This window comes from Microtus oregoni, unplaced genomic scaffold, assembly GCF_018167655.1.
Source record: "Microtus oregoni isolate MIOR12 unplaced genomic scaffold, Mior012 000054F_ref0000373, whole genome shotgun sequence".
Lineage (NCBI taxonomy): Eukaryota > Metazoa > Chordata > Mammalia > Rodentia > Cricetidae > Microtus > Microtus oregoni.
Window position 1 is genome coordinate 5,495,727 of NW_024543830.1, and position 25,715 is coordinate 5,521,441.

Here is a 25,715-nt window from a genome sequence, read left to right on the forward strand (position 1 = left end):
ATCTATATCTATCTATCTATCATCTATCTATCTATCATCTATATCTATCTATCATCTATATCTATCATCTATATCTATCTATCTATCATCTATCATCTATCTATCTATCATCTATATCTATCTATCTATCTATCATCTATATCTATCTATCATCTATATCTATCTATCATCTATCATCTATATCTATCTATCATCTATCTATCATCTATATCTATCTATCTATCTATCTATCATCTATATCTATCTATCTATCTATCATCTATCTATCATCTATATCTATCTATCTATCTATCTATCATCTATATCTATCTATCTATCATCTATATCTATCTATCTATCATCTATATCTATCTATCATCTATCTATCTATCTATCATCTATATCTATCTATCTATCTATCTATCTATCTATCATCTATCTATCTATCATCTATATCTATCTATCTATCTATCATCTATCTATCTATCATCTATATCTATCTATCTATCTATCTATCTATCTATCATCTATCTATCTATCATCTATATCTATCTATCATCTATATCTATCTATCATCTATATCTATCTATCTATCATCTATCTATCATCTATATCTATCTATCTATCATCTATCTATCATCTATAGCTATCTATCATCTATCTATCATCTATATCTATCTATCATCTATCTATCATCTATATCTATCTATCTATCATCTATCTATCATCTGTCTATCTATCTATCTATCTATCTGTCTGTCTGTCTGTCTGTCTACCTTGGTTTTCCTTCTGCAATGCTGGGGTTTCATTTATCAATTCCTCTCTTATCTTTTTTCCTCTCTTGAGTCTCCACTTTTTCCTTCTGGAAATTCGCAGGCGATGAAGTCAGGTCCTCTTTTATCATCTTTCATATGTCATTAGCAGAAATCTTTTAAAATTTGGCTACCGTATGTCTAACCTTGTATACCTAGATTTCAGTTTGTAATCTTGAAAAAGACTGCTTTTATTATCAAGCACAAATTGATTACAACTTGACATTGTAATCAAAGCCAACATGTCTATCTCAGAAATTCCTGAAGAAGGTAGTTCAGCAAGAATTAATCACTTAGTGCTGAGGGCTGCAAGTCCAAGATCAAGGAGGCAGACTGTGAAAAACTCCTAACTTCATGATTAATACAGCGAGGGTGTTGAATGGCAAAACGAAAACATGTCTTTAGCCAAGTTCTGATGTGTAGCACCTGCTTAATAAATACTCGTTGATATATATGAACTGAGCGGGCATTCCCAAGTCAATCTAATAAAGGACTGACTCCAGGGAACTCTTCTTCTGATACAATTCACGACCTACCAGATGTTTTTAATATTATAACTGAATAGGCCCATCTTTAATGTGGGTACTGGGAATTTGAACTCGGGTCCTCTTGCTTTCGATAACAAGTCCTCTCACCGAGCCATCTCCCTATTCCCTACTTCTGCTCTCTTTAATAAAGAAACTACTAGACTGAGCACAGGGCCACATACCTGGAATTCCAGAACTTAGGAGTTCCAGGAAAAGGCTCATCACAAGTTCAAGACCAGCCTAGTCTACATAGTGAGTTTCAGGCCAACTAGGTTTACCTAGTGAGAACTTGCTTCAAATGACAACAATAACAAAAAAAATGTAAAACAAGAAAAGAAATTGTTCCTTGGTTTTAAAAGTCATTGAGAGAATTTGGCATCTTTCAATAGGTTGATTGAAGAATTTGGGGGTTTTGCTTAGCTGTCTCGGCTTGATGTGTAAGTGCCTCTATTAGGATCCAGTAAGACTTCAGCTGAGGAAGTAAGTGACGGCCGGCTGCTGAGGTGGGGTCTGCCAGGATGATTAGTACCCCACCTCCACCCTCTCCTTCCTTCAGAGCCTACACAGTAAGAGTCAATGAGGCCATTTATGTCGGAAGTTAGAATTCATTTTTACTGACATTAATATTAACTAGGGCATTGTGTCTAGACCAGTTCTTGTGTGCTACAGCATCATTCAGAGAAACAGGAAACGAACTGTGTAACAAGCTTTCTTGTCGGGCTACCTTTGGACCAGCAGCCCACACATAAGGACTCAGAGACTTATTATCAATTAGGAAAACTTAGCCTTAGCTCAGGCATCCCCCCAACATAATTAACCCATTTTTGTTAATTCTTTGTTCTGCCACATGGCTCGATTACCTCTTTTTAGTACAGCACACCCGACTCACTCTGAGTCTGCTAGTAAAATTGTGCACCTAGATTCCTCCTCCCAGGTTCTCTCTCTCTGCCCGAAAGTCCAGCCTCTACCTCCTGCCTAGCTATTGGTCTGTTAGCTTTATTATTATTATTATTACACCAATCACAGCATCTTCACACCGTGTACAAATATCCCACGACAGAACTGAACTGCAGAAGTTAAGAAACATCAGCTATCAGGACCACTGAACTTCCTGACTTCCTGGGATAGGTACTGGGCATGCAGGCAGGATATCTTCAGAAACAGCTGCTGGATAGTGTGTTTCTAAATGGGCTGCTGTCAATCACTGAAGGAGGGGATAAGTTTGAGCAGCTCAAAGAGCAGCATTAGAATAACACAAATTTACAGAAGCAAATATGTAAGAATTAAAACTCTTTCCTAATTTTGCATGTATTTGGACAGCTGCCTAACATTTTACATGGTGTACATTCTGTGAACTTCAGCACTGAACCCTGGTTCCTGGGGTCTTTTTCCTTCTCTGATCCTTTTGAAATTGTCATTATTAAAATGGATCTGAGATTTTTCTTTTAATATGAAGATTGGTTTTGTTCAAAAATACATGGAAGCCCTGCCTCTGAGCTTTTCTTCTTTTCAATGTAAAATTCCTCTCATTTAGCTTGTAAAGAAAGATATTGAAGTACTGCGCCTCCGGGAATGTTGTCTCTCCTTATAATCAGTAATGCCACAGGCTTCTTTCAAATCATGTAATTTTAAATTGATTCAACTCGATCATTCCACTTAGAATGTTTAAAACTACAAATCATCATTGATTTCTGAACCAAGCTGAAGGCAAGACCAGAACAGGATATTGATCTACCGAGTGTAGTTCCTGAAGACCATGTACTGATTCATGTATGTACACGTTTTACTCTCATGGCCATATTAAAAGATTGTACTCCCTTCCCAACTATGAGAAGTCTGATTACTTTTCATAAAGTGAAAAGTGTATTCTTGTAGCACTGTATGGTTTTAAACAGGTGTTGGTATACAACTTATTTCCTCAGGCAAGTGGGTCTTTACGAGTCTAGATCTTAGCACAGAAAGCATGGCTTAGCTCTCCCTCAATTCTCACAATACCCAGATCCTGTTGCTGTTTCTGTTGGCTTTCTCCTGCTTGCCAGCTCTGGTGAAGCTCCCATTACCCCTTCTGGTTGTAACTATTTATAGACCCATTTATCCCCCTTCATTCAGTGAAGACTTTAGTGGCCAGCGCAATGCTTCTGTCTATAGACACAGTTGTTCCTGAAGGTGATTTTAAAATCTGTGTAATCAGTACTTCACCAATACAAATGTACCAACTAGGTTAGGTCCAGCTACATGTAATGGAAAAGCAGTAGACACCAGTAGCCTAACATGATTGACATTTATTTTCCTCTCACAAAAACAAAAATGTCTGGAGGTAGACATCTTTTATGAGATGATTTGCTAGTTGTATAGTTTTTGCCATCCCACTGTTTCTACCTGCCTCATGGTCCAAAGTGGTTGCTGGTGTGCTAGCCATTCTATAGGCATCCTATACACAAGGATAGAGAAATGGAGAAAGACTTAACAGTTCTACATAACATTTCCACCCATCTACGTACTGGGGAGGCTAAGAAATACATCTCTGTGTGAAATACTGGAGATGGACAGTATCCCAAGTTTGAAGTCAATGCTTTTTTAAGGAGGAGAGAAATGGATGTTAAGGTAGACCCCCCAGCACTCTCTGCCACCTCGCTCTTCAGTTCTGATTATTTTGACATTTTTTTGTTTTATCTGTATATGAGTGTCTTGCCTGCACGTCTGGATGTGCATCAGAAGAAGTTAGATCCCTCAGAAGCCACCATGTCGGTGCAGGGAACCAAACTTGGGTCCTCTTAATCACTGAACCATCTCTCTAGGCTTCCCTATGACTTTCTTACCCAGATGGCTTTCTGGTCTACCTCGCCTCACCAATCTACAGCCTTGATCTTGTCGAGGATACTGCCAGTGCTAATGACTGCAGGGCCCATGAAACCTCAGTGGCAGGCGTCCTACCCTCCCAAACCAGTTCTCCTCAGCTCACCAGGCTATGCCTGTGCCCTCCAACAGCCCGCTTTGCCTTCACTTTTTAGTCTGCTGGTTTCAAATCGCTAGTCCAACGGTATACTCCCAGCCTACCATGCTCTCTCAACTGCTCTGTTGCCTCCTGGGCTAAATATCATGAACGGAATGCATGCAATTCACACATTCACAGTTAAGAGAAAATACCACTATGATAAGTTGGGCACTACATATAAGCAAGCCTTCTGCAGTACCTGCCAGTCACACCTCAGGCGTCTTTATTTCACTACCTCCTGGGACAATTAAAAAGAGGTTGCTCCGCAGAGTTGTAAGCGGAATATGAAACCATCAGCATGTGGCTCCGTTCTCTACCGCGGCCAAACAGTTGGCTGTGATCTTGTTAAAGTGCAGATTCTAATTCCGTACCTAGGGCATAAGACCTCGGATTCGGCCTTTCTAAAGTAGTTGTGCCTCCGGAAGCGTCTAGACCGCTAGAGGCTGGAGCCTGAGACCCCGGAGCCTCGCCCCTACCGCGACCCTGACCCCACCCTCCGCCCCGCCCCAAGATGAAGGTGCGCACGCATCCACCACAGAGGCGGTCCTGGCGCCAGTGGCTAGAGCGGCAGGCGACTAGGGCTGGAGAGGGGGCGGGGCTGGCACGCAGGAGGCGGGACAAGAGGCCCGGTGGGCGGGGCCAGGAGCAGAGGCGGGTCCGCGCCGCGGGCCTTGTAGCCATTTTAGGAGGAAACCCGGGTCGCCGGCTCGGGGCGCGGCTTCAATTTCAACAACTTTATTGGTCTCTCTGTACGCCGAACAGCCGGCGTGCGTGTGGCCCGGGGATCCCGGAGCGCATCGTCAGAGGTGAGCGGCGCGAGGGTGTGCGGGGCCGGTGCTGCAGGGCGGAGGAGGCTCCCGGAGCGGGTTCCCCAGCTGAGGCGTCCCCGAAGTGGGCAAGGGCGGGGACCCCGGGCGCGGCCTCCTGCGGCGGGGATTCCCTTCCCGAGCGCAGGGGCGGGGCCGGGACGCCCCTGACGCGGCCGCGGGGTGTTCCCCGCCCGGTGTCGTTCCCCGCGGCAGGTTGCCCCCAGCTCGAGCCGCAGCCATGGGAAACACCACCAGCGAGCGGGTGTCCGGGGAGCGCCACGGTGCCAAGGCTGCGCGAGCCGAGGGCGGCGGCCATGGCCCGGGCAAGGAGCACAAGATCATGGTGGGGAGCACCGACGACCCCAGCGTCTTCAGCCTGCCCGACTCCAAGGTGAGGTAACCGGCTGTCGGCTGCTCGCTCTTCTTGGTTCTCACTCCCAGGGGTTACCGGTGTTTTAATTAGAGGGCTTTCCCGCGGACAGAGATGTGGAGTGCTAATGCCTCCTAGGTACTAGCTCCAATTAGGATGGAAGCGCTGACTTTTCCTGCTGTTCTGACCGATCTGTGGGCCAGGCTTTTAGGACCGGTACCAGAGACACGTCCCCTGCTCTCCCCATCTTTGGGTCTACCTGAAGCTGCCTTCTTGTAGAGCTTACAGGATGTATAGGTTGTGAGCGAAACTTAAGACGGTGCGTTGTGTGAGCTGCTGATTCAGGCTCCGTTTCTCACGTTGGCCTCAAGATAGCTAAATGAATTTCTTTTCCCTGAAAATGTCTTTGTGTAGATAGCGTTCTCAATCTCTCAGGTGCACTGCACCCCCTCGTTTGATCCTAGTCCCCTTTTGCGTGGCTGTTTGAATACATTCGCCTAGTCTTGGGGATCAATACAGGACATCCTTTGATTAACTGCTCAGTTTTTTATAAACGTGCCGACTGTAGCTGTGCTTTTTGCACACCTGGCTGAGCTTTGCGGGAGAGCAAGTTAATTCTCTTCGCTCCCCTGTTGCAGAGGCTCAAAGCCATCCACAACTGCCTGAACACTTTGAGCCAAAGGCCCGCTCTCTAGTTCACCCAAAAGAAGAGGCAGATGGAGCTGACAGCAGTGATTGCTACCCTAACGTTCCTAATCTCTTTTCGAAATGTCAGCATTAAATACATTTAATTTCTCCAAGTGGGCTGTCTAGAGTGAAAAAGAAAGCCCGGAGGGTTGGAGAGGATTGGAATGTATTTGACGTTTATCATTTTATCCATCTCCACTGAGCTGAGGCTTAGGCAAGTGATTAGAGTTTTATTTACCGCTTTGACAGCACGTGAAATTTGGATTTTACGGCTGATTTTCTTGGATCCTGACTGAGAACACCGTTAGGAAGTGAGAGGTGTTGAGCTGGGCATTTCTTGGGGTTCTTTGTTCCCTCTTTCCAACCTTCGGACTTCTTTCTCATCATTTGGGCTCTGCGCTCAGCCTGGATTTTCTTCTCCAAAGCTTATCCAGGGTGACAGGCCGTGTATTTTTGCTCATTCCTACATTGATGACTCAGGCTTTGGGTACATTCAAACTGTGACTGCAGCAATTGGTGCCCTGACTAAGAGCCAGGTTGCTCTGTGTGAGTTTGGGCCTGTTTTGGAACGTTCTTTCCCTAACACCTTGCCGTGTGTGAAATGAGAAAAGTAGCTCCAGCAGTTCCCCGTCTCAGCCAGATGGAAAAACTTTAGAATTCATGTGCCCTCCCCACCAATCTCCCTTCATCATCTGCAGGCCGTATTTTGAATTGCCGGTTTGCTGCTGTTCCTGGTAGTTTTGCTGGTGGCTCAACTCAGTAAACAGTCTTTCTGCTAGTCAGCTGCAGTCGCTCCTAGCACAGAAATGTCATGTCATAAGTGGAAGGGCTGTGCTCCAAAGCCGGGCGTATTAATAGTGTAGCGCTTTCAAATCCTAAACTGAAAATCCCCAGTCCTAAAAGTAATTGATAGAAACAGTAGGGGGAGGGGAGGACATCTTCGCTTCAAAGGTCAGGCTTTCTAGTAGACGCAGGGGTTCTCCGTCCTGTTTGTACATTAGGATCCCCAAGATTGGTTTAAAAACCTTGTGGGAAATCTGAAACATTCATAAAATAGACTGCGGATATGTCACCGCTTTAAGTGGCGGTGAAAGGTAAAGGAGTGTTTTTCTGTTCTCCAAGCCATCTTCCACCAGCTACTCTGAAACAGATGTCAACTAATAACATTTTTAACATTTTAGGGTACCGCATTTCTAACATTTTAGGGTGTACCTCAAAAGACAACCTTAAAGCTGATACGATAGTGGCTCAGGCCTGTAATTGCAGCTGTTCAGAGGCTGAGGCAGGAGGATCACTGCCAGTCTGGACTAGAGTGAGGATTTGACCTCCTAGGAAACAAAACAAAACATGTTTTTGTTTACTGTAACATAATTAATTACAGTATAAATTACCACAAAGCTTTAAAAATATGTTCTTGGATCCTGTTTGCGAATCAGATCTGAGGGTTGTTCTTAGGTGAATGTAAACATTCCCAATGATCCGTTGCCCCCTCCCCCGTGGTGTTTTGTGACAGTGGAGTCCAAAGCTTTGTCTTAATCCAGTCTCCTGAATAATGTAAAAGCCTCTGCATTTCTTTCTCCACTTACTCTGCTGTGTACTTGTACAGTAATTTTAAGGACTACTGGGAGACAGAATGGAAGGTAAACATTTTCATTTTGGAAAAAGCAGGGGAAAGCCCAAATAAATAAGCTAGTCCTTTCTTACGCTAACCTTCATTGCTTTGTTTGTAAGTTTGACTTGGTGCCATACAGCCCTGTTCCAGTCTGTAAAAGACCACATAATAAATAACTTAGACTCTGGGTCATACATAGAGTCTGTGGTCATAACTGTCCAGGTCTACACCACCACCACCACCGACCCAGAACGTTGTACACAAACAAGTGGGTGGCTGTTTCCAAACAAAAGCTTTGTAAAAAGCCATCTGCTCACTGGCTGCAGTTCCCCACACTTGTCCCAAAGGATGGAAATGGAAAGAAACTAAAGAATTCACTTTTCTCAGAATCCTATAGACCTCATTTAGTAATGGGTCTGCTTTTGCTCAAGGAAGATAATTTTGGTCCTGTGCCCCCTAGCTCCAGAATGTTAGCCATCCTCCTGGGGTAATTATATAAACCTGGCTGCAATTAGCAGGGAAGGTTTCATAGCCATTTCCTCTGTACCGAATCAGAGGTCTGACTTTGGATGATGGTGCTGGAGATGAAACTTCCAGCTTCCACGCTTCTACACAGAACTACATTTCCACCCTCAAGTATCTACATTTTTATTTATTTATTTTTATGTGCACATTTGTCTGTGTGAGGATGTCAGATCCCCTGGAACTGGGATTGTAGACAGTTGTGAGCTGCTATGTGGGTGCTGGGGATTGAACCTGGGTCCTCTGGAAAAGCAGCCAGTGCTCTTAACTACTGAGCTATCTGTCCAGCACCCCCTTAAATATTTAATGTTCTGTTGTATAACCTAGTAGCTTAAACAGCATTGTTAATTACTTACGAATTTTGGTTTCTATAACTTTATCACAGTTGACAGTCAAGACCAGTTTGCCTCTGAAAAACATATACCTGGCTTAATTGTCTTTTAAAGAATCGTACTTGGCTTTCTTACATTTTTTTTTCTCTTAAGAGGCTCTCAGAAGCATAGTCTATTGCCTGCACACCAGTTAGACTGGAGGAAGGGTTTGAAGGTTGTCTGTCTGTTTGAAGGGTGACCCAGAGGCTCTGCAAGGAGAATGATGAACACATTCCAGGCAGTGGACTGTGATTCAGGCAATGCTGGAACATAGACTATTTGACCATGTCGGACCCTGTATTAGTTCTTTTCTGTAGTTTGTTCAAACTGTGATTTAACGCTGAATTTAGGGTAGCTATCTTTAGTTGAAGCCTAGAACCTTTAATACCCTTGGGAAACTTACCTCTTAAAAACCCTTGGGTCATAATTTATTCTAGGGATGACCTACTCCTTCTTACAGCTCCCTGGGGACAAAGAATTTGTACCCTGGCAGCAGGACTTGGATGATTCTGTGAAGCCCACCCAGCAGGCCCGGCCCACTGTTATCCGCTGGTCTGAAGGAGGCAAGGAGGTCTTCATCTCTGGGTCTTTCAACAACTGGAGCACTAAGATTCCACTGATTAAGAGGTGAGGGCACATGTCTCCGTTGAGTCTATAGAATGCAGGAACAGACACCTGATTGCCTTTCTTAGGGGATGGACTAGAACTGGGGGAGGGGGGGGTTTCTAACAGCATTGTGGGTGCATTCTTCAGGACTGTGTTTCTCAAGCCATTCTTGTCTGGAATTAGCTAATTCCTATTGCTTTGATTTCTGTATTAAAGCAGAATACATTGTGACATTCTAAGTGTAATGCCAGTTCATTGCTGGCAAAGCAAGTGAGTGATTTATGTGGTTGTCAGAGTGACCTTTTGTGCAATAGGTCATTTTCCAGAAAAGGCTCACCAAAATATGGAAAGAGTACCCTGAAATAGTTCCCAACCCAAATCTATCTTTTACCTTATTCATACTTGTGAGGACTCTGTTCTTCATGTGTAATATGTGTGTATATACATGTACATACATGTACATGCAGTCATGTGTGCCCATGTGTGTACATGTGGAGGCCACAGCAAGACCTAAATATCTCCCTCTGTGGCTGTCAGCCTTGTTATCTTGAGACAAGCTCACTGAGCTAGAATTTCTCCATTTCAGCTAGCTTTACTGACCGGCAGTTTTCTCCAGGTCTGCTTGTCTCTGCTCCCCAATGCTGGAGATTCAGGCATGTGTAGCCATGCCCAACTTTTGATGTGGATACTAAGGATTCAAACTTAGGTCCTCAAACTCAAAAGGAACACTCTTCCTAGCTGAGCCCATCTCCCCAGCCCCAAGAATTCTGTTCTGCTGGAACAAAGCAGTTTACTAAGATAAAGCACCTCCCTTTTCTCCCCCACAGGGGTTGGTTAAGAATGACGTTATTGGGAGAGGTTGACAAGGACATGTCTTGAGTGATACAGAAAAAGAGGGTGCATTTATACTTTGCATGGGGGCGGGGTGGCCACAAAGGCTTAGGAATGTAGAAGGGCATTGGATGGTGCCATCATCGCCCTGTCTCCATTCTGTCTTCTTTAAGGAACTTGAACTGTTTGACCTTCTGTTTGCTTCCCTAGTCATAATGACTTTGTTGCCATCCTGGATCTTCCAGAGGGAGAACACCAGTACAAATTCTTTGTGGATGGACAGTGGGTTCATGATCCATCAGAGGTAAGGCCTTGATTTGCAGGGGAGCCTCAGTGGCCTCATTGTGACTTACTGTCCTCTGGTTCAGTAGACAGCTCCCTACTAGAGACTTTTTATAAAAGTAAAGGGGAGGTTGGGTGAAGAAGATGGATTTGAAAAGGGAATCCAATCATTTTGTTATTGTTCACTATTTCAGCCTGTGGTTACCAGTCAGCTTGGCACAATTAATAATTTGATTCATGTCAAGAAATCTGACTTTGAAGTATTCGATGCTTTAAAGTTAGACTCCATGGAGAGCTCTGAGACATCCTGCCGAGGTAATTCTGGATTATTGCTTTCTCCTTTTGTCTTTCTTACAGTGCATATTCCTTCCCCAAAGTGGTTTCTTATTTTATTTGTATTTTCACTTCTTCTGAGGAATCTCATAATCAGACCCCATGCACCCCACTCTAACACAAATCCCATGGCATGTCTGCCTTTCTTACTCTGATACACTGTTTTCCATTTTACCTTTATATAACCCTTCAGTACCCTGTGGTTTCAAAAGCTGTTTCCAGTAAGATTTCGTAATTTCCATTAGCATCTAGTGATATTATCTGTAAAGACTGGAAACGTCTGGTGTGTCTTTCTAACCTGAGTCAGCTAGTTTGAGAGCTCACCTGACAATTACGGTTTTATGAAAGCCTTCAAGTATAATTGTCACTGAGGGAGAGAGAAAGAGAAAGAAAACAAAGCAATGGTTGTTCTCCATGGAGTTGAGTATGCAGGGTGGAAGTCCTGTATATTTTTGCTTTGTGTAATACCCTTCCCAAGGTCTTTGTCTGTGCTTGTTCTCTCTAGCAGCAGAGGCACGTTTTACAAACCACTTCATAGCTACTCTCTCATTACTGTATGGAGTGTGCCTCCTGGAGAACTGTACCCTTCTCCACTGAGCGTGCAGAGCCTGCCTCTGCTGCTTGTCATGCCATTGTGCAGCCGGTAGTAAAATCCAGGGCTCAGACCCTCAGTGACCTCAGTTATAATGTACACAGCAGGATCTTGTGGACGAGGGACAGTAGTAACTATCAGCTGAGAAAAAATTTCAGTATATAAACTCAGAAAGTTATGGTGAGCATTCTTATTGGCTGAAGGGGTGGTGAGCTTAAAAATTCTGAGGTCACTAGAACTGTGATTATATTATGATCTGCAAAGTAACCACAGAGTATTTGACAGTCAATCATAATTATGTAGTGAGAAGACTAGCACAGTTTTGGGTTCACCCCGTTTCCTCACCCAGTATGTAAGGCATAGAGTCCATTTATTAGGAATATGCAGATAATGGGCGTGGCCATGGGCGTGACTTTCCGATGTCCAGCTTAGATGTTTTAGTACAATGGATAGCACGTGGAAATGGCCCTGTGTTATTTCCCAGTGGCGTTCTGTGGGTAATGTGACCACAACTGACAGTGCTTTGTGAAGTTCCCTGGTCTGCGTATTTGAGGTTTTGTTAAATACGGCATTGTTGCCGCTTCTGTCCGTTTGCCTCATATGTTGAAGCAAATCTGAGTTATTAAAAAATACTTATTAAAGTCTTTTTTGTAGAGCTGTAAAATTTAAAAATTTAAAACTAAGAAAACATAGTTCATTTAATTTTTGTAGGTTTAGCATAAATACTTTTCATTTTTTAAGTAGAATTCTGATAACATAAAACACATTGAATTGTACAGTTTATCCATTTTTTTAGTATATTGAGTTTTAAAACCACTGTCACCTCCAAAGAAAGACTGTTCCCATCCCATCTCTTTCTCCTCTCTGCCCTGTGTCAGTCACAAAACTGCCATATGGAATTGCCTGTTCTGGACAGTTCATATAAACGTAACCATATACCATGTGGCTTCTTTCACTTAGTGGGCTTCTGGGGCTTTGGTGCCTGTTGAAACATGTATCAGTACTTTTATAGCTGAATAGAAGTCTACGGTATGACAATTCCTTTTTGATCATCCATCCATTGTTGACAGACATTTGGAATTTGTTCGTCTTGGGAGCTCTTTTAATACTGCTTATAGCACTCATGGTCAGGTTTTTGGGTGGGCTTATGTTTTATCTTAGGTGGGAACACTCGGTACTGGGTCACAAAGTTTGTTTAACTGTTTGAGGATGACCATACTGTTTTTCAAAGTGGCTCTACTCTTATTCATTTCTGCTAGTGATGGAAATACTGTAGTTTGAGGCTTCGAGTTTCTCCACACTTTTGCCAGTGCTTGCCATTTCAGCGGCAGCCATCCCGCTGAGTGTGAAGTAGTGTTTTAGTGTGGCTTACATCTGCACTTCCTTGACTACAGCAAGGTTTTGTTCTGTCTGCTGTAATCGTTGTAGACTTAGAGTGTCTAACGTTTGTTGCTTTGGTAGAAACAAGATGAAATCTAATCTTTTCACATTGAGTTCACAGAACACCTTCATAGCCACTATCACTTTGATTTCCTCAAAAACATTATGAATTAGAAAGATTTTTATCTTATGGATGAGGAAACCGACCATAGTAAAGGGATCTTCCTCGGTCATGTGGCTGACGAATAGAGCTGGTTTCCTGGAGCCTAGGTCCTGACCTCACCGCTTCCTCACATCATGGTGCGTGTTGGGAAGCTTCGTGGTCCATGATCAGGACGACTCAGACATTGCCTCTGCTTCCTTACAGTTACTGGCCCAGTAGGTCACAGATCCTTATGCTCCAGGACTTGTGCTACATTTAAGATTAATGTGTGCATTGATAGCTTTTCCCATGCATTGTTACTAACCCTTCAACTTTCCTTCATGTTTGTATAAATATTTTCCAGACCTGTCCAGTTCACCGCCAGGGCCTTATGGTCAAGAAATGTATGTGTTCCGATCTGAGGAGAGATTCAAATCCCCACCCATCCTGCCCCCTCACCTGCTCCAAGTTATTCTTAACAAGGACACTAATATTTCAGTGAGTATCCTGAGCAGGTTGCTAGAGTATCTGGGGATCTCTAGGACATTGAGGCCAAACTTCAGTAACCTTGGGGCTGGGATTATGACACAGATGTGACAAGGCAGTCAGCTGTGTGCATGTCGAGATCACTGTGGAATCCTTTTTCCAGGACTAAACTGTGACTTCTGTAGGTATCAATAGCAGAATTTATAGTTGTTTCTGTTTATAGTAAAGTCAGGACCAATCTATGCTGGAACCAAGTCTGCTATGACTTCTATTCCAACACAAGATAAGGATACTTTCATTAGGGGATGTACAAAAATTTACAACGTTTTATGTAAATAATTTTTATCTCTGTTTTACTTTGTTGATAGTTGATTCCCAGGAAAATTATTTCTGCTCTTTCATCCAAACCATCTATATTTATTAGCAAGGTTTTTGTTTTGATTCTATAAAGGAAAATTACAGATGTTGGGCTTAGCATTTCATCCTTAGACTAGGGATTTTTCCAGATTTTATGACCTGGGATGCATGATTCATAGGAGACAGCGCACCTATTTAGAATCCTTACCAGTCCAGAGGAACAGTACGCCATTTGTCTTGTCTACATGTAATCACATTTGCGGGGCTGGGGGGTTGTTTTTTTCTCCTAGTGTGACCCGGCCTTACTTCCTGAGCCCAACCATGTTATGCTAAACCATCTCTATGCGCTGTCCATTAAGGTGAGTGGTGGCCCTGGTGTTGCACAGCCTCCTGACTGGAAGGGTAAGAGTCACGCATGTTCTCCAGTGGAACTGACAGTCAAATAGAAGAGCTGTCTTTTTCTTCCCTCGCAGGCTGCTAGATTTTAAATCCCAGTCTCTGCCTGTGTTCAGGCTAACTAACCTGTCAGTGATGGGGACCTTTCTGCTTCCCAGTGTCTGTGAGTGGCTGGACCCTTTGTACCATCCGTTTACTTAAGCTTGAGTTCATACTAGTTGGATTCTACATGCTGAAAATCAGGACCTTCAAAAAATGCTTGAATGAGACAGTAAAACTTCTTAAAATGTGGAATCGAGCTATGTTGAGATGTCCTCTTGTGTTCCTAAGCATTCCCATCTCTTGTGTAGTAGGTAGGGAGGCAGTGTGACCAGATGGTCTGTGTCTTTCCCACCCTGCCCTAGAGTTCTTAGTTTCTCTAAGTTGCCTTAATGTCTCTGTGGCTTGACCGTTAGCATAAAGATATGTAGTTCTCTGGCTGGCTAAGCTGATCCTCGTGGGAACTACTTGGAGAAGTTGGTGGACGTCAGATTGAGAAGTCTCCTTCCAGATATTCTAAGTAACTGTACCTAGGGTGACTCCCAGCTATTTCTCTGGAAGCTGCTTAGATTTCTTAGATGTGCAGTGAGAACAGGGAGGTCACTGATAGAGCTGACTTTAATAGATTATGTAGGTGTATATAAAATTTAATATACTGAATTTCATTTTCATAGTAACCTGGAGAAGTAAGTATTATTTTTAACCCCTGTTTTATAGATAAAGAAACTTAAGACTCAGAGAAGGTCATATTGCCAGTAAGTATAAGAGGGCTGAGTTCCAGTCCTGCTAACCTCACCCCCTGCTCTTTCCTGCCTGTCACGACGCAGGTCTTCTCACGGGTGCTTCTCTTTCACCTGCCCCCCATATCTGCAGCTCTTGTGGAGTGGAGTTTACCTGCCGGTGTCTTAGCACAGTCTAGATGGAGTGTCATTCTGGGACATGGTCTTTGTGGGTAGTCCACGGTGAAGGAAGATAGCAGACTGCTTTCTTCTCTGTGTTGGACTTTTGGGGTTCTTTGAGATCTGGTAGAATTTTGTCTCCTGTGACTGCTCTGTGACTATTGGTTGGTGTCCCTTGTCACCTCTTCTATGGTACACCCATGCTCTTTTATACATCTTGGGTTTGGTGCCTTTGCTCCCTTGTTCTGCTTATGACACAGGTCAGGACTGTTTGGCTTGACTGGGTTCTCAGCTTGTTCGGCCATGTGGAATTGACCTACCAGAATGGCTGTCTAAGGAAGCTTCCTGAACTTTAAGGATAGACAGGAACCCCCACAGTTCTCTCCAGGTCAGAGAGCACATTGGGAGTTTGTCCTTGGTGTCAAGTGGCAGTTGGACCTGCTTCAGGGCTTAGGGATGAGTTCTGAGAAGGATCATTTCCCTTCGTTACTACAGTTAACATTTCGTTTTGGAAATGGTTGACAGCGCCCTTTTCCCTTGCTAGACTCAGGTCTAATATTGTAATTTGAAATGAGAAGGGGAGTAAAGTTGTAAATGAGTGTTTCCTCATGACCTTTTATCAGATCTTTGGTCTGATCGTCTCTCGTGATCCTCAGAACCACTTTACTGGTAGCTCTTGCCCTTTGAAGAAGTCTTAAAAGGGGCAGAGGGACATAGAAACCATCATATAGACCACTCAAGACTACCAGCCAATACCACAACAGGAGTCTGGACTGGAACCGACAGCAAAAGCAGCCTCTTTCTCTTATTTCAGACTGTCTCTTGAAACGTGAATGTGTTGGTTGGTGTTGTCAACACCCTGAGGTGCTAGTCTGAGCATACCTGTGGGGAGTTATGTTGAACACATTAATTGGGTATATGAAGACCCTTCTTAATGCGGGCAGGCCATTCCCTGGGCAAGGTAAATACGCTGAACACAAACCTGCGATGTGATCAGCTGCTTCAGCTTCCTGATGCCGTGGCCTCCCTGGCATAAGGACTATAATCCAGAACCATGAGCCAAAATAACCCTTCCCTCCATCCAGTTGCTTTTATTGGAGTACTTTAGCGAGACAGTGAGTGTCTGTGAAAGATTGACAGCTGGGGAGATCTGCAGCCACCCAGATTAACCAGTTAGCTGTGTGTGCTTTTTCTCCCCTGCAGGACAGTGTGATGGTTCTTAGTGCAACTCATCGCTACAAGAAGAAGTATGTCACCACCTTGCTGTATAAGCCCATTTGAAGAGGACATCTCTCCTTGCCTCCAAGGATTCTGGAGCAACATCTCCCTTGCCTTTGAACTGACCCGGTCTCCTCTGAGACTGGAAGGCTGATTTGTGTTGAGGCTGATACGTGTGTTTCAGAGCCTCTAAGTAGAGGGCTCTGCTTTTGCATTTGATTGCAGATGAGAGCTTTATGAGTTCATGGAGTTTATTTTAAGAAAAACAAAACCACATATATGCATATGAGAAGAAGGTTACTGGGAGCCTCCTAGCCCAGCTGTTTAGGTTCTCTCTGCCTGTGGGTAGTTGCCAGGGCCTGAGTGGGAAGCTGTGGCCGCAGGAATGAGTGTACCGGAAGCTTCTTTTCCTAAAGTGAAAGAATAGCAAACTCTTAGGATCCTTGTCGGGCAGAGGTTCTGCCGCTGTACCCTGGTGTCAAAGGATCAGCTGTGTGCCAGGCTGCAGCCCTCCTTACAGCTGCCTCATTGCAGGTGGCTTTCCTTGCATGGATTGATTCTGTATTCCCACAGTATGTGACGCATTCTACTGTGTTTTTATATGACACTAGATGCCCCACAAGAACGCTCCTCATTTTATGTATTCTGTGTAGTTCCCTCAGATCTCATACGTGACCCTTTGGAAAGTTGTATGGGATTAGACTCACCTCGGAGACTGGAGGTGCCAGGGCCTCCTTTTTAGCCCAGCACGGGCCCAACCCAGTATGTTAGAGCTTACTTTAACGTCTAAAGAAAAGCCATGGTTCAGAATCAAGACAGATGCAGATCTTCAGTGTGGTCCTATTTAATGACTGCATGGCACGTGCTCACAGGGCTTCTCCCGGGCCTGGGCCTGTTTCCAGCTGCTCTTTATCACAGCAGATGGTTTGTAATATAGAATTAGGGAGCCTTCCATATCCTTTATCCCTGAATGAGTTTTATGTGCCTACGTTTTTCTTTAATAATATAAAGAAGCATATCCATCAGTGTTAATGTCGATTAAAGAAGCTCAGGCTTTTGACAAATGGTTCTTAAGATTTTCTTCTCCAGTCTAAGGAATTCTATAGTCCTGGGTCAATATGACCAGACATGTGTACCTCATTACCCAAGCACTACTTTCGACCTGAGTTCGTTCCTGCAGGCTCATCAGACGCACATATTAGATGTCCCTACCTTTAAAGATGTGTAAGGTGAGGAACTACCCCTGGTTTCATAACCATGCACAGTGTTGTTCTTTGCACCAAGTTTTAACGAGATGGTTTTTTTTTTTTTTGCCTCTTTCAAATGTGCTTGACGATGGAGTGGGTCATTGATTATCTTGGACTGAAAAGTACTCATCCCACTCAGGTTTCAAAGAAAATACTTTCTCCCAGTATCTTGACACTTCCCGTCTTGCAGATAAATGCAAGTCAAGCATTAAACGTTGTTTATGGTTGAGAGACTTTATGCTTGCTGAGATGAGCCAGCCACACTGAGGGACCTGCAGGTCAGTTTAGCTACCTCCTGACTTTCCCACCCATTGACACAGACGTCCTCTTTGGATTCTGAGACCTCCTTGATCACAAGTGTGAAGCTGGAAATGGGATGTTTCACAGGGGGAATACCGATTGCTAAATGCCTTGGTAGGTAATTGGTGGGGGTAAGTACGGCTTCCTCCACCCTGAGCCACTTCCCCCTCCTCTCTTGTGGAGAACATGTACTGTACAGCCAACTTTCTGGATGGTGTGCCCTTTTGGAAACTAAGGTCTAATCCTATCATAACCAACTCGGAGGCTCTTCGGTTCCACTGGAAAGCTTTTTGTTTTGTTTTCCAGTGCCCATCTAGAAGTGGGCCATGGAGGAGGATTCGATCTCAGTTGTTACGCAGTGGCTTCTCTTGTATCTGTCCTTGTTAACGAGCTGGAATCCTCTGTGTGTTCATGGATTAAATTTTACTCCACACGAGTGTAGCAGTAGAAGGGTTGGGAAGCTGTCTCCAGTCGCAGGCTGAGACTGTCTAATCAGGTGTGGCTGTGGTGACAGGGTTTTGGTGCTGGTGACCTTCATGTCCTTCTGCTTCTCATCTGGAAATGATAGCCCCTGCTTCTCAAGTTTGCTGGTCTCCTACCTGGGGAGCTCTGTCATTGTCACCAAGACAGAGGAGGTCACTGCTTTTCTATTAGTTACCTTAAGGGACAGTTTTATACAGTCAAAAGGTTAGTAGATTTGGAAATAAGGCAAAAACATTTTAGTCTTCTTAAATTTCCTTTTTCTCTTCACCTATGGGAACTTTCAGTCAGAGTTGGTAGAGTAAAGCCCCGAAGAAGGGCCGCCTACCTCTTAGCCAGCCGTGATGCCGGTTGAGGGTTATGAGGAAGTCATGAACGAGCTGAGGAGTGGTACCAGGAAGCTGAAGGGTCAAGTAACTTGGAACTGAAAATATCCTCTTTAAAAGGGAAAAAAATTAAAGCTGGGCACAGCCTAGATCCTTGGATTTCATTGTACGGAAACCTTAGCAGCTTGTAAAATGTCTTCTCTCAGCCTCTTGTTGCGTCTGTCCTCTGCCTTTCCTCTGCATTCTGTTTGATGTCGTTGGTCAGTAAGACAAGTTCACCAGGGTCTCAAATGCTACCCAAAACACAGGTTGTGGCTTTGCCTGAGTGAAGAACTTTCATACAATAGCTGTTAATCCGCTTCCTGTCAACCTAGACTTGTGTGGGGTTTATCCACTGTAGGCAACACTCCCGCAGGGCACATCCAGCTTCAAGAGCACTAGCCTCTCAAGTATGAAGTACAAAGGAGAAGCCAGGTCCCTGAGAGGAACCTCACCCACTCCTATTGGCTTTGGTTTCTTGTCGATCTAATGGATCTTCCATAAATGTGCTTGCTGAAAGGTGTCAGTATTCTATGCATGCTGCTGAAGGGAAGGGAAGGGAAAGTGGGGGAACAGGGCTTTAAATGTTTGACCTCGAAACAATATGCAGCATGTCCCTATGCGTGTGAGTGAGTGTGCGATAGCCATTCTTCTAGAGATACTTTGTCCTCACATTCTTGTGATTTGGGGCTTAAGAAAGCAGATAAGTATTTTGTTCCTGTATTACGACTCATGCTCAAAGCCAAGTTCTTGCCATCTTCTGTCGGACTGCAGGCTCCAGTGACTGAAGAGGAGACTTGGCGGGAGTGAGGACCTCCAGAACTCTCTGGTCTAGGCATTTGTCTATCCTTTAGTGACCGCCACAGCTGGAGACTAAGGACTGATTTCTGCAGTGAACTTAGGAAGTGTTTGGGATAAAAAAAGCCAAATCTTTTTTTCAATCATAGGGAAGAAGGAAAAAGTCTCAAGTCAGCTACTTGTAGGATGTGCTCCCTCTTGGAGTCTAAGCTGGACTTTGTCTCCACTTGTGTTTCTCACTAGTGTTTTGAAGTAAGCAAGCTTCATTAAAAGTAAAACACTGAGTAGTTCTAACAGAATTGTGTGTGGCACAGTACTTTTTCATTAAGATTGGTGTGAAATACTAAATATTAGGTATTTGTGGGTGTCAGATTATACAGTCAGGGGACACAGGAAGAGTTGAATCAGGTGTTGGCTATCTTCTGTTCCCCTCGGTAGAGCGCCTTCTGCAGCTATTCTAGGCCAGCCCGATACCAGTGTTAATTTGTCCTAAGTTCTGTACCGGGTGGCCTGTTGGAGACTGAATTCGGCGGGTGTTGGTGGTTTCCACTCTAGCACTTTGTTGTGCAGCAGAGGTGGTGGTGCGAAGATGGTTCCATACGCATGGGTCTCTTCACCGGTGCTGTCTGTGGTCTTTGATGTTGACTGCAAAGCTGCTTCAGTTCGTTCTCAACTGGACAGTGGCCTGCCTGAAAACTGTATAATGGGACATGAAAATGAGGGTTTGTTTTGTCTATAAAACTGTCTAATAAAAGCATTATACAGCAATTGTATTTGAGTCATTTGCTGATTCTGCTGTCAGAAGCTGGTAAAGTCGAGGTATGAGCAGAACCTGAAGGTGTGAATTGTCATGACTGGAGAAGCAATCGCTGAAGGACAGGCACATCTACCGCTTGTCCTTTTTCTGTCCCAGGTCATGCCAGTTAACTACAGGAATGCAACTCTCGATTGTTTGTTTCCAGCATTTTCTACAAATTGGCTGCATGTGTAGCTCTTGTCCTGTGCTGGATTAGCTGAGCTCTTAGGCCAATGATCGTCATCCCTGACTGTTCATTGTTATCCCCAACAGGGAACCTAAGAATATTGATGACTGTCTGCTGCCTCCAGCTCAGTTAAGTGGAAATCGTAGGTGTGAGGTCCACATGTATGAACTTTTAAAATTCCCAGGGGATTCTGATAAACGCAGGGATGGGGACCACTGTCCTGAGCCCTCTCTACTTGTCTACTAAATTATATACCTCACTGTGAGAATAGACTATATGCCACCCCACGATGAACGCGCCACTATTGTACCATGGTGGATGTCTTACCAGGCCAGTCAGATATTCCCTTCTATTGCTCTCCACCTTTATTGCTCAGGATCTCTCAGAGAAGCAGGAACTCACCCACCCACTGATAGACTAGCTAGCTGGCCAACAAGCCCCAGCGATCCTCCTGCCTTTCCTTCCCGGTGCTAGAAACGCTGGGAGGGAGTGCATTGCCATGCCAGATTTATGCCTGGGTGCTAGGGATCCAACCTTGGGACTTCAGGCTAGTGCAGCAAATACCTCTCCAGGCCTCCGTCTTTTGTAAAAGTAATATTTTTATTCTATGGGATTTCATACATGAGTATGATATATTTTGGTCATTTTCATCCCCAGTGCTCCCAGATCCATCCCCAACTCTTCACCCTCCCCCAACTTGTCTCTTTTTCTTTTTAATCCCATGGAGTCTTATTTGTGCTGCTTATATATTCATGGGTGCTGGACCATTCACAGGTGTGTGGTAACCCCCCCCCCCCAGACCACACACCCTTAAAACTGCTCTCCTCCAGAAGCTACCAACTGCCCATAGCTTCTCAGATGGGGTGGGGACTCAAGGCCTTTCCTTTCCAGTCTGGAATATCACCTAACCTTGACCTTGTGTGGGAAAACTCCAGCTGCTGTGGGTTCATGGGTCCTGTCAGGTCCAGAAGATGCTCTTGGTCTGGTCCTTCCTGACTGCTGGATCTTAGAGTCTTTCTGCCTCCCTTCCTCAGGGGTCCTGATTCTTGGGGTGGGGGTGGGAGGCTGCCATTCTTAAATGTGGAAAATCAGGTTCAATCATTATGAAATCATTAACTGAATCCCCGTTTCTCAAGTACAAGAAGATAGTGGCTTTGAGAGGTAGGCAGAAGAAAATGGGGAGGGATTCCTATGGAAACTCTTTAGCCACCTAGCTAACCCATGTTCCGCTGCTCCAACTGACAATGTGAAGTTGGAGCTTTGTTTCCGGTGTCTTCTCAGGATTCTGTTACATTCTCAGGGTTCTCTCCTTGGAGAAACTCATTCTCAGATCAAATTCTTCCATAATGGAAACAGCTGAGCCATCTTCCTTTTTTTTTCTTATTTTCTTTCTTCTTTTTAAATGCGACACATGAATCTATTTTATTCTCTTAAGTTATTCGTATAAGAAAAGAATACTTTGAGAAAAATTAAATTCCATCCTCTGCACTCACTTCCCCCAAGGGCAACAACCACGGTTGATCATATAAAAACTGCAGCTGCGCTTCATTTGTGGTTCCCCATTTTGTGTCATAGTTTGCTAAACTTCTCATTTTAAGGTATCACCCAGAATTCTTCCCCATCTTCATGACATCCCAAGCCCCACTGGCCCGGCTCTGTGAACTATGCTGGGTAACCACTAGGGGCGCTGAAAGGAACTGCCAGTGAACCTGCAGGAAAGGTTCACTGTGTTCCATCAGTTTCTCAGGAATTCCGGGAAGCGTCACAGAATCTCCAGCTCTGGATTTGGACTGTGCTCACTTTCACCTAAGGTCAGAGCTGTCCAGGTCCCGAGGGCTGCTCCGGTTCCTGGAAATACTCCGCTCCCGGGAAACAAGGATGCTCCTCGGCCGGGTGAACACTCCCTCGCCTTCCTTTCTTTTTGCGGCTGCAACTTCCTAATGATCTGGGCAGTGCGTAGGGGATGGAGGTAGAGAACAGAGAGGAGAGGGACACGGAGTAAGGAAGCGGAAAAAAGGTGGGAGGCTGGAGGAGAAACCAGGGGAATCTGGACAATAAGAAGAAAATTGCAAAGCAAAATAAGGAAACCCTTTTCCGGCGGAGCGTGGGAAATGGGACGGTGGCCAAGGATTGCATGTTAGAACTAGACACCAGCGATCCACTTCCTGGATCCTAAAGTGTTAAACCCACTTTCTCATTCTCTGAGAGACACCTGTCCCGCTACACTCCACACGCCAAGAGCTGAACAGAAGGAACGTGAGTGCAGCGATTCTTTAGGTTGTAAATTGAGGGTGCTCCAACCCTATCTGACTATAGGAAAAGTGCTTGAGGAAAAAATTGTGGGGTACGATGGAGGCTGAGAATGGGTTTGGTCACGTATAGTGAGTCAGAGCACTACAGACTGTGTGGTTCCATGGTGTAATGGTGAGCACTCTGGACTCTGAATCCAGCGATCCGAGTTCAAATCTCGGTGGGACCTTTCTCTTTAGTCCATTGTAGGATCCATTTTCTTAGCACAGGAAGGAAAGGGGATCAGGTACTTCCCTCCTGCTCTAGGCCATTTGCACGTGCGGCAGATGTGTCCCAACTCCCAGCTTAGAGACACCAGTACACCGCATAGCTCCCTCGACACCGCAATAGGGTATCCCATCGTTGGCCACTTGACTCTCCTGGGACTCGCCATCACGTCGGAGACCAGGTTCCTCCCTGTCCTCAGGTCAGTTGAGCCCGGAAAGACTTCCGCACCGGCAAGGCTGCACACCGCGTGCAGGCTGCCCAAACCCCCCAGCTACCTCTCCTGTTTCTGCACCCGACGGATGAAAGACGGATGAAAAGACCTCAAATCCAAGACCTCTTATCTTGGTCTTGGATTTGAGCAATTTCAGCGCATTTCAGTTCGTCGAAACCAGCAGGGGACGCAGTTGTCTTCCGCTGCGTTTGGTTGGGGAATCTCTTTAAATGTTAAATTTATACAAAAAGAGCTGAGCCTGGGTTTCAGAGGCAGGCGGATCTCTGTGAGTTCGAGGCCAGCCTGGGATCCAAGAGCTAGTTCCGGGACGGTCTCCAAAAGCTACAGAAGAAACCCTGTCTCGAAAAACAAAAACAAACAAACAAACAAACAGAAACCCAGGTGGCTTCTCCCCAGGCCGCGAATCACTGCAGCGGAATTCCTCTGTCAGAACTCCACGCCAGAAAAACTCCATTGGAAAAGATCATGGGAATGCTAGAAGCCGTTATAAACGGACCGTCCAACGGAGGAGCCTGAAGAAATTTAAATAATTGTTTTCCTCTGGTTGGAATTCTGAGTAGTTAGGAAGTGCTGCAAAGTGTATCTGCTGCTTTAGAGAGTTCTGTCTGGGACCTGAAAAGAAATGGAAGGAAGGGCTCAAAAGAGGTGGTTGAGAGAGGCCAGAAAGGCAAAAAGGTCCCAGCTCGGTGATCAAGAGGGCCGGGACTGGCTCCTCTCTCCTTGGTAACCTGCAAGAAAAAGGCTTCAGCCGGTCATAACTGGGTCAGTGTCTCTCTAGAAAGTAAAATTCTTTTGGTTACTTAAGCCCCTAGAACTGCGGTTCTCAACCTGTGGGTCATGACCTCTTTTGGGGGGAAAAGGACCCTTTCAGAGGGGTCGCCTAGGACCATCAGAAAACAGATTTTTTTTTTACATTATGATTCATAAAAGTAGCAAAATTGCAGTTATGGAGTAGCAATGAAACAATTGTGTGGTTGGGGTCACCACAACATGAGGAGCTGTATTAAAGGGTTGCAGCTAAATTAGAAAGGCTGAAAACCTCACTGCCTTAGGACCCGGGCTCCGCTCCTGCACCAAACACGAACATCTAATGTCATTTTCATTGGCTCTCTAGCTCCCAGTGGAGTCCCAGCCATAGGGGCTCAGTGGGCAGTGCCTGGACCCTGCTCTTGTGCCAAATTTTGACACTGGGTAAACACACCACCCCCCAAGTCTAGAATCTGACAGAGGTGGGAGGGATGTGGGGAGGGGGAGCTACCTGCTCCAGGCAGGACAGTCATCTTGGGGGTGTTCTAGTCTGCTTTTCTGTTGCTGGGATGAAACATTCCGACCACAGGACACTTGGAGCGGAAAGGGCTTGTCTCCTCTCCTAGATCATAGTCCATCGTCCAGGAACTGGAGGCAGGAGTTTAAAGTAGGAACCATGGAGAAAAGCTATTTGCTGGCTTGCTCTGGCTCTGGTTCAACTTTCTTATTCAGCTCAAGTATGCTTGCCCAGGGCTGGAACTGCCCACTGTGGGCTGTGTGTGGGTCATCCTACATCAACTAACAATCAAGAAAATGACCCACGGACAAGCCCACAGGACCATCACATCGAGGCAGTCTTCCAAATGAGGCTACCTCCTCCCTTGTTGTGTCAAGTTGACCACCAAGATTAGCCATCATGGGAGGACATGAATTGAAACACTCTGGAGTCTGGGGACAAGAGAGTCCTCTTCACTCCCATGGCCTGTCTTCAGCTAGCTTAAACAGCATATGCAGTTCAATGTATAATGTATAGCGTAGTACACACACACACACACACACACACACACACAGCCGTCTGCAAAGAGCTACTGGCTAGCAACTTCCTCCATAGACTCCACTTGGGACCCGTACTCCTGAGAGACAATGAGAATCTGGGGATAAAGTGGAAAGTCACAAATGGTAGAGAGAAGCAGCCAGGGCCCCGGGATCACAGAAACTTCTGACTTTGGGGACTTCTCTACCTCCTGAACCACCAGACTAGGAGGAGAAACGAAGTGAGTTTGCTTTCAAACCCTGTGTGGGCTTCAGAGTACAAGACTCTGAAGAACAAGACGGCAGCTTTAGTTTCTGGTCTGTACTAAAAGTGAAGAAACCCTGCTGAGATTTGAACTCTGGTCGCTGGACTCCCAGCCTGGAGCGCACACCATTATACCACAACTGATTCACCCTTACCTGGCTGTAAGTATGTAAATTCATTCTCGGCCTCCAGTAATCTCCTCCCTGAACATTTATCCTCGCCAGACTGGATCCAAGCACATTAGATACACAGAAGTACTCGCCCAGCGCACGTCTTTGCTGCCTGTTCTTTAAGTTTGTACCACCACCCCACCACCCCCGAATGAGATCAAATCCTTTTTGGGATCGGACACAAAAAAGGGCGTTTTAGGCCCCCACCCAGTCCATGGGGCAAGAGCTTTCTGTTTTGAGGAAAATTCCTGCCCTAGGCATTCCTTCCCTTAGTCCACCTCCCACCCGACACACCGCCACTGCTGCTGTTCAGAGCAGGATTTGGACGTCACAG

General features: G+C 45.1%; 1 protein-coding gene and 1 non-coding gene across 2 annotated transcripts; both read left to right on the forward strand.

Moving 5' to 3' along the window:
* Positions 1 to 4,989: 4,989 nt before the first annotated feature.
* Prkab2 (protein kinase AMP-activated non-catalytic subunit beta 2) lies at positions 4,990 to 20,197 on the forward strand. Its single transcript, XM_041638166.1, has 8 exons — positions 4,990 to 5,119; positions 5,336 to 5,513; positions 9,145 to 9,311; positions 10,332 to 10,425; positions 10,598 to 10,718; positions 13,215 to 13,348; positions 13,984 to 14,052; positions 16,231 to 20,197. Exons 2-8 carry the CDS (start codon positions 5,361 to 5,363, stop codon positions 16,306 to 16,308), a joined length of 816 nt encoding a protein of 271 aa, XP_041494100.1. The 5' UTR covers positions 4,990 to 5,119; positions 5,336 to 5,360; the 3' UTR covers positions 16,309 to 20,197.
* A 2,628-nt stretch (positions 20,198 to 22,825) lies between these two features.
* Positions 22,826 to 22,897, forward strand: Trnaq-cug. Its single transcript has one exon. It is a non-coding gene; the product is annotated as a tRNA-Gln (tRNA).
* The last annotated feature ends 2,818 nt before the right edge of the window (positions 22,898 to 25,715 follow it).